The sequence below is a fragment of the Mus caroli genome, chromosome 7 (genome assembly GCF_900094665.2).
Source record: "Mus caroli chromosome 7, CAROLI_EIJ_v1.1, whole genome shotgun sequence".
Classification (NCBI taxonomy): Eukaryota; Metazoa; Chordata; class Mammalia; order Rodentia; family Muridae; genus Mus; species Mus caroli.
In genome coordinates, this window is record NC_034576.1 from 40,810,887 (window position 1) to 40,822,211 (window position 11,325).

Below are 11,325 nucleotides of genomic sequence, written 5' to 3' on the forward strand. Positions count from 1 at the left end.
TGCAGGAAGAGGATGAAAGTGCTGAGGGGACAGAAACCATCCTGAACTCCAGAGCTAAAATTTGATGGTGCCATACCCTGTCAGGCCATGAAGCTTCAGGAAACAATATAGGCATCAGCCTGAGCCAATCATACTCTCTTGGTTCCTTGGGACTGACTCCACACCCACTGATGACTCTCTACTTGGATGACACTGAAATTTCTGCCTCCATTTTCTGAGCCCTGTAATTAAAGGCCTGCGTCACCATGACTGTCTTTAGTGACTTCAACTTTATCTAATGCATCATTAGAATTATGGGATTAGTAAGATGAGCAGTTACACTTTACTGCAGTTGAAAAACCACTTATCTCTGTGAGTTTAACCATCTTTAGAATGAAGACAGAATTCTTCACTAGTTCCTTCATGAGTCATTAGAGTTTATAACAGTTATAACAATGATAAAGAAAAACAATATTGATTATAGTTTGGAGATAGTTGAGTTTAAGGGAGAGGACTGTATTTGATAGGTACCTTCTTCAGTTCCTCAGAATATAGCCTGTATCTCCCAAGCCACACTAAGGAAATCAGGCTCAGCACTTATCCCCACCAAGTCAACCAAGGGAGCCTAATTAGCTGGCTTTGAAATGCCCAATCATAATACAGGCCCTCTACAGGAAAGGTGGAAAACTCTCTGATATTCTAGATGACCCAAATCTATATACTTATTTCGAGGCTAGCCAGAGATTCAGGGTGAAACTATTCTTTTAAAAAATAATAAATGGAAAACAATAGAAAAGTCAGAAAAAAAGGAAATTTATCATGAAAATTAGAAACATATTTATTGAGTGCAACTAAATTGAAATAATGACAAAGATAGAAGCAAACTATGCAATCGTTGGGGATAATAGCATACTTAGGTGAAGAAAAGAGACAGATGCAAAGCAAGTAATCCATGCAAACAGTATAACAATTTTCCAGCCATCCCTTAAACTCATTCTAAGCAACTCTGTCTCCTGCAATGTGCAAATGTTTCTTCAGCAGAAGCATTCTTCAATGGAGGACTCAATCTTACCCAGAATGTGATTACCCAGGAAATTTGAATTTCATGCAGCCCAGTGGTTCACTAATTGTTAGCCAAAGGGAGTGGTATGTCTCTTTAGAATATCCTTAGTCTTCCCAGGGAAGCAGGTTACAAGGATTGATGAATAGGTGGGGATTGCCAGGGAAGGAGCACAGTGCTCTTACTGGCAGCTACATTGTAGTTGCCAAGAATAAGGAAAGAGTGGAAGACCTGGAGGGGCTGACCCATGACAGCTAAGTGGATGCAGAGAGCACAGTAGGAGCCAGCTTGTCCTCAGGTACACCCTGAACATCGACCTCTAGTCATTTGATTCTTTGGCTTTCAAATCCAAAGCTCTCCCACTCATAGTTCATCCATACCTCACACAGCTCTTTGCAAAGGCATGATTGTCCCAGTCTTAGGGTGACTGACTCCTGTTGAAGTCTTAGGATCTCCAGGAGTCCTCCTAACAGAATTTTACAGGCTTCAGAGAAGCAGAATGCAATCCTGATCTGACAAGTCAATCTTCATCCCTGCATATCTCTTTCTCTCCTTATGCGGGACATAAACTCCAGCAGGCATACAATGTACAATGTTTCCTTGTAGGCCTGCTCCCACTCTTGTCTTTTTTTGAGATAAACTGTCTTGTGGCATTGGCCAATTGCTCAGCCACTTTTTAAGACTTGTCAGTTTCTCTCCTGATCTTTCTTTTCACTCTTCTTCATTTTGTAGAGATTTGGGACTCTGAAACTTCTTTAAAGTGCCAAGGCTTCAGATACTTCTGATGCAATCAATCTTATATTTCTTCCAGGTCATCAGTGCATAACAGAGGGACATAATTCTTGAATACTTTGTTGAAAATTGTCAGATTTATTCCCCTGAATAAATAATTTTCTATAACTTAATGTAAATGTGTTGGCTAAAAATCTTATCAAATCTTTGATAGTCAAAAAATTCCATTAAGTATGAGTTTTATCTATTCAGTATGAGTTTTATCAGCACTCAAAATTACTGTGATGTGCAAAGGCATTAACAGATAACATCAAAGGTTTTACTCTTGTTTAACAATTTATGAAGTGCAAAACTTTATCACATTGACTATATTTATAGAGTTCCTCTGCAGTATGAATTGGCTCTTGATTTCTAAGACTACACACAAAGGTTTTACCACATTGCTTATTTATAGGGTTTCTCTCTAGTATGTGTTCTTTTATGTGTTCGGAGATAACTGTGTTGTGAAAAAGTTTTACCACATTCATTACATTCATAGGGCTTCTCAGCAGTATGTGTGCTTTTATGTATTTGAAGACCACCGTATTGTGCAAAGGCTTTATTACATTGATTACATCTGTAAGGTTTCTCTCCAGTATGAATTCTTTCATGAATTAGAAGATGACTATGGCGTGCAAAAGCTTTACCACACTGACTACATTTATAAGGTTTCTCTCCAGTATGTGTTCTTTTATGTATTCTGAGATGACCTTGTTGTGAAAAGGCTTTATCACATTGATCGCATTTGTATGGTTTTTCTCCAGTATGTGTTCTTTTATGTATTTGGAGGGTATTGTGCCGCCTAAAGGCTTTACCACACTGATTACATTCATAGGGTGTCTCTGCAGTATGTGTCCTTTTATGTATTTGGAGAGTACTGTGAACTGCAAAGGCTTTACCACATTGATTGCATTCATAGGGTTTCTCTCCAGTATGTGTTCTATTATGTATTCGGAGATGACCTTGTTGTGAAAAGGCTTTATCACATTGATCACATTTGTAGGGTTTCTCTCCAGTATGTGTTCTTTTATGTACTTGGAGACTATTGTGCCGCCTAAAGGCTTTACCACACTGATTACATTCATAGGGTTTCTGTGCAGTATGTGTCCTTTTATGTATTTGGAGATTACCTTGACCACATTGGTTCCATTCATCGGGTTTCTCTTCAATATGAATTCTTTTATGCTTTCGAAGGTAACTACGATGTGCAAAGGCCTTACCACACTGATTACATTCATAAGGTTTCTCTCTGGTATGAATTCTTTCATGCCTTTGAAGGTGACTTTGATGTGCAAAGGCTTTACCATGTTGAATACCTTCATGGCTTTTCTCTCCTGTATGCATTCTATCATGATTCTGAGGATGACTGTGATATGCAAAGACTTTGCCACACTGAGTATATACAGAAGGTTTTTCTCCAGTATGTCTTCTTTCATGCCTGCACAGATAATTGAAACATGTGAGAGCTTTACTGCATTCATTACACTAATGAATCAGTTTATCTCTATGAGTTTTACAATGTGTTCTAATTGTAAAGAGGAATCAGATCTTAAGGTTTTAACTCATTGTTTACATTCATGGTGTTCCCATTCATTATAGGTTACTTTTGTGTCTTTGAAGATACCTGTGATGGTAAGAGCATTTATTACATGGTTCACATTAATAACATCCTTTTTCTATATGAGATTTCTTTTCATATTTGAAGAGAACTAGAAGAACTCAGCTTTACCACACTCATTGCATTCACAAATTTCCCTATAGTGTGAGTCATGCTGCATATGTAAAGTGAACCAGGATATACAGAAGAATTTCCACATTCCTAGCATACAGGGATTTTCTGTAGTTTGAGCTTGTGGTTGTATTCCCAATGAAGTTGGAAAACAAGTTAATTGTAAATGTTTACCACATTTAGAAAGTCTATTGAAACTGGGGATTACTATATATCTTCTCAGTCTACTGGAAGAGAGGTATATTGCTTATTTTAATATCCCTATGCTCATATAGTTTAGATCTATTGTGACCATATAGCTATTGAAAGAAGAATATCAAATGAAAGGTTTCCAAATTGCATTCGCATAATTTGACTTTTTGCTCTTCACAGATATGTGGTATAGAGATTAAGGTTTCTCCATAACAACCTTCTTGACTCTCATACACTGTCCACTTCACTAAACTTAAGAATACTACAAATATATAAGTAACAGTAACTTATTAGAGGCTTTGGACATATACTTACCACCTATTCAATGTGTATACCTTTTGCAACACCTAAATTGTATGAGATTAAACAGACTGGCAGTTCTACAACATAGTGGCTAAGGGACTGATTCAAATGGGGATATCTGTTAAGGCACTGTTTCCCTGTCTTCTTTCTTAGAGGAATGACTTGCAAACACAAATCAAATACCTGACATTGAGGTATATAGTTTTGTGAAAATTTTTAATAATCATTGATACACTAAAAATCAGGTGTTTTATTTTACACTGTTGCTTTTCTTTAAAATTTTCATAAGAGGCATATTCCTATCAGCCTACATCTGAAAATTACCTTCCATGTCTTCTAGAATGTTGAAAATGTTCACTATTATGGTCTTCCCAATTGTAACCTAAAATAGAGTACCAGAAATTATATGATATATTATTGGAAATTAGGCAAAATTGAACTTGCTTTATATTCAGTGAACCTTAGAACCATGTTTGGTTTAGTCACCTTATACTTCCACATCCTCATTTGAAATTACAAAAGATCATCAATAACAAAGAAACAGTTGTCCCCATATTTTAAAATCCCAAATGAAATTCACTTTCTTACCTATAGCAGTGAGGTTCCTGTAGGTTTCCAGCATCACATCCTTGTAGAGCCTCTTCTGGGAAGGACTGAGCAAAGCCCACTCTTCTCCAGTGAAGTTTACATGCACATCATCATAGGTCATTCCATTCTAAAATACCCCATACATGTTAAAATAAAAAACATGATGCTGACAACACTGTAACTGTATACTTCATTGGCAATATATTCATATCATTCTGGTGCTTCCTCGACTTATTTCCTGATGCAGTAGTAGTAAGGCATGTTAGAAGGAAACTAAATAATGAGGCTTACCTCTGTCATTTCTGAGTTCTTTGAATAGGATATTGCTTTGCAAGAGAAATGTCAGTTAAAAAACATAAAAAGAGACAAGCAAACAGATAGAGATAAGCAAACAGATGAAAAGAATGGAGTGAACATCAAAGAAATTGTATGAACAATTACTAAAAAAAAAAAAAAAAAAAAAAAAAAAAAAAAAAAAAAAAAAANAAGAGAAATGTCAGTTAAAAAACATAAAAAGAGACAAGCAAACAGATAGAGATAAGCAAACAGATGAAAAGAATGGAGTGAACATCAAAGAAATTATAAGAAAAATTTCTAAAAAAAAAAAAAAAAAAAAAAAAAAAAAAGAAAGAAAGAAACAAAAAAACAAAACAAACCTGCTGGTCAAGCTAGGTGTATTGGGTTGTGCCTTTAATCCTAGCACACAGGAAGCAGAGATAGGGGTATTCATTGAGTTGGATGTCAAGGTGGTCTATGCAACAAGTTCTAGGACAGCCAGATGTCTCCCGTACAAAAATCAATCAAACAAATTAAAAAGATAGAAAGAATTCAGAAGGTTTTTACTGAAGTTCCTCCAAGAAACTGTACCTGCACTCCAGTTCTGTATTCATCTTCCAGAAACCTACAGTGCCCTAGTTTGAACTGTAACATAAATAAAATCTTACTAAAAAGAAATGGACAGACGTCACTATAAGCAATGTAAATGCTGATCAAAAATAAGAAACATAGGGCAGAAGAGATGCTCTCCAATGAAGAGCTCTTGTCAGTCATGTTAATAATTAGGACCAATCACCACAACTGTGGTTACATTTGGGCTCACAACTATTCATTATTCATAGTTCATGTCTTCTAAGGCCAGGTTCTGACTGCTCTGAGGACCTGGCACAATGAGATGCATATTCATGCACAGAAGCAAAATATTCATACTCATTAAAAAAAAAACAAGTATAAAGACTATTATAAAATTATAATCTAATGACTCAATAGGTAGTACTAATGCCATGAATAGATGCTATTCTGAGAAATAGAATATACTCTGTCAAATTTCAAAATTCAGGATGTGGATGAAGATTAGTAGAACAGCATATTCTTGGTGTATACAAAACCCTACATTCCAGGTCCATCAGCCAATAATATGAAAACAAAACATGCCAGGCATGTTGGTCCACATTTAATGCCTGTACTCTTGAGGCACAGTCAGATGGATATCTTAAGTGTGAGACCTGCCTGGTCTACATAGCTACTTTAAGGGCAGCCAGGGCTATACAGAGAAACTTTATCTTTAAAAACAAAAGCAACAAAATTAAAAACATAAAAATATCAGCCTAGCAAAATCACTTAGCACTGAATAGCAACTCCCTCTATTGTATGTTAGATGAATTAGAGATAGAGTCAAAGGCAAGACTGCAAGAGGCAGAACCTGACTGATCAGGTTCAACAGCAACATAGTAGACAGGAAGTACAGGAAATGGGTTGAGTCTCTGGACACTTCAATTCCAAACCCAATAAGGAATCTAGAATGGTTGCTTCACAAAAGCTACCATAAGGTCCCCAAAGAAACAGACAAAGGAGAGACAAGCATCATCCTATGTTGAAACTGCATTTAGTAACTTCAATGATCTCAGTAGTCTACAACAGCCCATGCACTGTTCAAATGTCCAAAGTCTTTTCTGACACTCAAAACAATCTCTTGATTGCCATATCTTGCAAAATCACAAAACAAGATACATCTTTCCAAAATAAATTGGCTCAGAATACCCCATAGTGAGGGAGGATTGAACCAAGGCAAGAAACTAAGCAGGGAAAACACCAAATCCTTTATCTTTGGTTCAGATACATGGAGCTTCAGTTTCAAAGAACTTGGACAACCTTGTCCCTGTGACATCTCATCCATCTTTCACTTGGTAACTTATATTCATCTCTTCATATTAGATTTCTCATAGCTTGGGAATCTCAACATCTGTGGTCTCAAAATTCAACTCAGGCTTTATCCTCACAGCCTCCTGCAATGAACTCTGAGTTTCCTCACTGGGTCTCTGACTCTGCCAAACAGATGGCTGGAACAGCATTGAATTGAAACCACATAGGAAAAAAAAAAAATCCATGACGTTAAAGTGTATATCTTTCTTGCTTGTGGAACTAGTAGAACATGGGTGATAATGCCACTTCTTCTAACTTGGGATGGACCCTGCCCTGCTTGGACTATAATTGCAGCAGGTTTTAAAATATAAAGTTCCTTCTGGTGACTAGGAATCACTTTCCTTACTCTTTCCAGAAGAGAAGTCTTACAAGAGGGAATATTACCTTTAGGGTACCNTCATAGACTTCCAGTATAGAGCAAGGGCCTTCTCTTNAATGGTGATAACCTCCTTGNAAATTCCTGCATCTGTTTCAGAATTTGCCTGCCATCTGAAATTACCTAGTGCTGTTTTTCTCTACAGAACACACTTTGCATTTATTTCTGCCCTACTTATTGCTTTTCTTCACTGTAGTCCTGAAAGAGTCACCAGTAATAACCAACCAACAGTGTCAGGGTTTCTTCTAAGAAGTCTTCTTCCTTCCTTCCTTCCTTTCTTTCTTTCTTTCTTTCTTTCTTTCTTTCTTTCTTTCTTTCTTTCTTTCTTTCTTTCTTTCTTTCTTCTGCTTTACTCAATATCTCAGAGCATGGGCAGAATCAAAAAGATTTTGGACCAAAATATCACACAAATAATCTCCAGCTAAAGGTTTTTTGGAGTCTATTTTCAACTGAAATCTTATGACCACTGTATTACTCTCAACACTCCAATATTCCAGGTTCTCAAAGGACACCTGAGTAAGCTCTGGGTACTGCTTCACATGCCTTTGCCAGCTCAAGCCCTGATATTTTCCATATTCCTCCAAATAAGAACGTTCACAGGTTATGTCCAGGAGCAAAATCACATTTTGCTTACCATTTTTTTGTTCTGCTTTGCTTCTTTGCTGCTGTGATTAAATCCTCTAACCAAAACCATCTCAAGTAATAAGTGGATTTTTTTTTTGGATGGTTCTGTCAGATCACAGTCCATCATTTTGGGAGCTTAGGTTAAAAACACAAGCTAGAAAATGACTGTAAAAAACGTGGAAGAACCTTTTTTACTGGCTTGCTCCCTTGCTTGGTAGCTGCCTTATGATCAGCTAGCTCTCTTACCTAGGCCAGGCCTATTTGGTTAGGGATATTGCTACTCTCAGTGGAAGAAACATCCCACATCAATCATCAATTAGCACACTCTCTCACAGACATAGCAACCAACCATTCCGAGGGGGATGTGTCCTCAGATGAGGCTCCCTCAGATGACTGATGTTCTGAAATACTGAGAACTAAAGCTAATGATGACATAATAATATATGAAAAAGTTTTAAAAACTCCAAAATGTGTTAACTGTATCAATCATGTGAGTAGCAAAACTCCAAAGACTGATGACTACAGCAAGTGGAAAACACAGATTTACCAAGAAATAAGGAGAGGCAAGCCTTTAGGTTCAAGAAGAGAAACTTAAACTGTTTGTCCCTAAAAGTCCCAAACTAAGAAAAACTCAAGGAACTCATAATATAATATACACATTTTCAGGGGGAAAAATTGTAAAAGTCTAAACAACAATATCATTATAATTAATAAAATCACAGAACATAGATGTCATCACTGATAAAAGGAGACACAAAGACAGACCTATAAATATAACATAGTCCTTTAAAGAAGGGCAGGAGTATAGTCAAAATAAAAAAATCAAAGAAATTACTGGCCAGCACTCAGTCTGTGTGTGCATGCTGCTTCTTTGCTTTACCAATAACAGAAAGTGGATTGAGAGTGGAGGGCTATCCCAATTGGAGAGATTCAACTACAGCATAAACTGGTTCAATATCACAGAAATAGTTTTGACTATTAAAAGTATGTCCTTCTCTTATGATAAAGAAAAGGATGTCTGTTCAGATCACTTACAAACCATTTTATTCCCTATGATTGATAACTGGATATAAGTCTACACATGTGTGAGGAAATGCAAACTTTTAAAAAGTAAATTCAGCAAGCAGATTTTATAGAAACACCGTGTTTGTGTTATATTCCTAAATAGTTTGGTTTGCACTGTTTTAGAAGTCATACATAAACACTTATGAAAGCAAGTCTATCCCAATTTCTATCCTTATATTTGTGTGTGTGAGAGAGAATGCCTTCCATTGTGTATACAAGTGACACACAAGAAAAGGAAGGGGGGCTGGTGAGATGGCTCAGTGGGTAAGAGCACCCGACTGCTCTTCCGAAGGTCCAGAGTTCAAATCCCAGCAACCACATGGTGGCTCACAACCATCNCAGCAACCACATGGTGGCTCACAACCATCCGTAACGAGATCTGGCGCCCTCTTCTGGAGTGTCTGAAGACAGCTACAGTGTACTTACATAATATAATAAATAAATAAATCTTAAGAAAAGGAAGGGTCCGATCTCCTGGAACAGGAGTAGCAGGTGTTTATAAGCTTCCCAACTTTGGTTGAGTGTTGTTTAATTAACTCAGGTCAAACCCATAGAGAATATCTGCTGAATGATCTGTCAGCCCACATTGTACATGTTATCCAATAAGTCCTTCACAGATTAACAACAAAATTCTAAATATATACACGGTAAACAAATAAGCCCTGGAAATCTGATGCATCAGTATTAAGAAACTGGGTATAGGACCAAGTAGGATACCTCCAGACCTTTGCCATTCTGTTACCTGAGATCTAATGCTCAGGGTTTCCGCTAGTGATCAGCTTTTGCACCCCTACCCACGCCTCCAGTAGATAACACAGAACATCCCCATGATGTTGGCTGTTGGTTTGCTATCTATTGCTTTTATTATGTTTACATATGTGCCATGAATTCCTGGTCACTCCAAGACTTTGAACGTGAACTGCCAGCAGTTGTATTTTGCTGAAGGCTTCTTTTAGCATCTAATGAGATGGTCATGTGGCTTTTTTTCCCTTGAGTTTGTGTATACAGTGTATTACATTAATGGATTTTTTATATATTGAACTATCCCTGCATCCCTGGGATAAAGCATACTCGTTCATGCTGAATGATAGTTTTGATGTCCTCTTGGATTCGGTTTGTGAGAATTTTATTGAGTACTTTTGCACTGATATTCACAATTGAAAGTGGATTAAAGTTCCTTTTCTTTGTTGGGTCACTGTGTAGTATAGGTATCACAGGAACAGTGGCTTCATAGAATGAATCAGGTAGTGTTCTTTTTTATTCTATTTTGAGGAATAGTTTTAAGATTATTGGTATTAGTTCTTCTTTTAGGTCTCGTAGAATTCTTCACTGAAACCATCTGGACCTGGGCTGTTTTTTGATTGGGAGGTTTTTGATGACTATTTCTATTATTGGGGGAGTTGTGGGACTCTATATAATCTACTTTATCTTGATTTAACTTTGGTACATGGTATCTGTCCATAAATTTATCCATTTCATCTAGATTTTCCAGATTTGTAGAATATAGAACGATCTCATGGCAGTGGGGCACCAAGGCCTGATACTATTACTGATGCTATGATGTGCTTACAGATGGGAGCCTAGCATGGCTGTCCTCTGAGAGGCACTACCAGAGCTGACTGAGACAGAAGCAGATCCTTACACCCAACCATTGGACTGAAGTCAGGGACCCCTATGGCTAAATTAGGGGAAAGATTAAAGAAGCTGAAGGGAAGAGTGACCCTGTAGGAAGATCAGCAGTTTCAACTAACCCAGACCCTGAGAGCTTCCAGAGACTGAGCCTCCTACCAGGAACTTAGATGGATCAGACTGAGACTTCTGGCACAAATATAGCAGAACCCTGCCTATTCAGATCTCAGTGTGAAAAAAGACTTAATCCTTGAGAGACTTGAGGCCCCAGGGAAGGAGGCCTGCTGTGGGCAAAACACTCTCTTAGAGGCAAGGGGAAGAGTGAATAGGATGAGGAACTGGAGGGGGGGGGGTGCGGGAATTGAGAGGAGACAACAACTGGAATATAAATAAGTTTAAAAAAAAAGTGGAAAAGTAGTCTGCACAGGGGAGAGTGTGCACACAGAAGCGAATAGCTTCTGGGACAGGCAGGAGCCACAGAGCTTCTGAGGCAGCGCCCGTTTCGGGCTCCAGACATCTGACCACCTCCCCAGCCAGAGGACAGCTGTCCACCCAGCCCGGAAGGTTTTTGCCTCAGGAACGGTGGGAGCCATCTTGGTCCCGGGACTCCACCGAAAAGTAGTCTGCACAGGTGAAAGTGTGCACACAGAAGCAGACAGCTTTAGGGACAGGTGGGAGCCACAGAGCTTCTGAGGCAGCGCCCTTATCGGGCTCCGGACATCCTACCACCTTCCGGTCCACTGCAGCCCCGGGGTTCCTGGCCCGGGGATTCTCCGGACACCCGCAAGGACCCACACAGGATCCCCCACG

The 11,325-nt window shown here is 38.3% G+C and overlaps 1 protein-coding gene across 1 annotated transcript in view; it reads right to left on the reverse strand.

The window, feature by feature from the left end:
- Positions 1-792: 792 nt before the first annotated feature.
- The window catches only part of LOC110297357 (zinc finger protein 120-like), a 182,264-nt gene continuing 171,731 nt past the window's right edge, over positions 793-11,325 (reverse strand). Inside the window, 4 exon segments of the mRNA XM_029479766.1 lie at positions 793-2,218; positions 2,220-3,248; positions 4,359-4,416; positions 4,623-4,749. Of these exon segments, the coding sequence (XP_029335626.1) occupies positions 2,101-2,218; positions 2,220-3,248; positions 4,359-4,416; positions 4,623-4,749 (1,332 nt within the window). The 3' untranslated portion in view covers positions 793-2,100.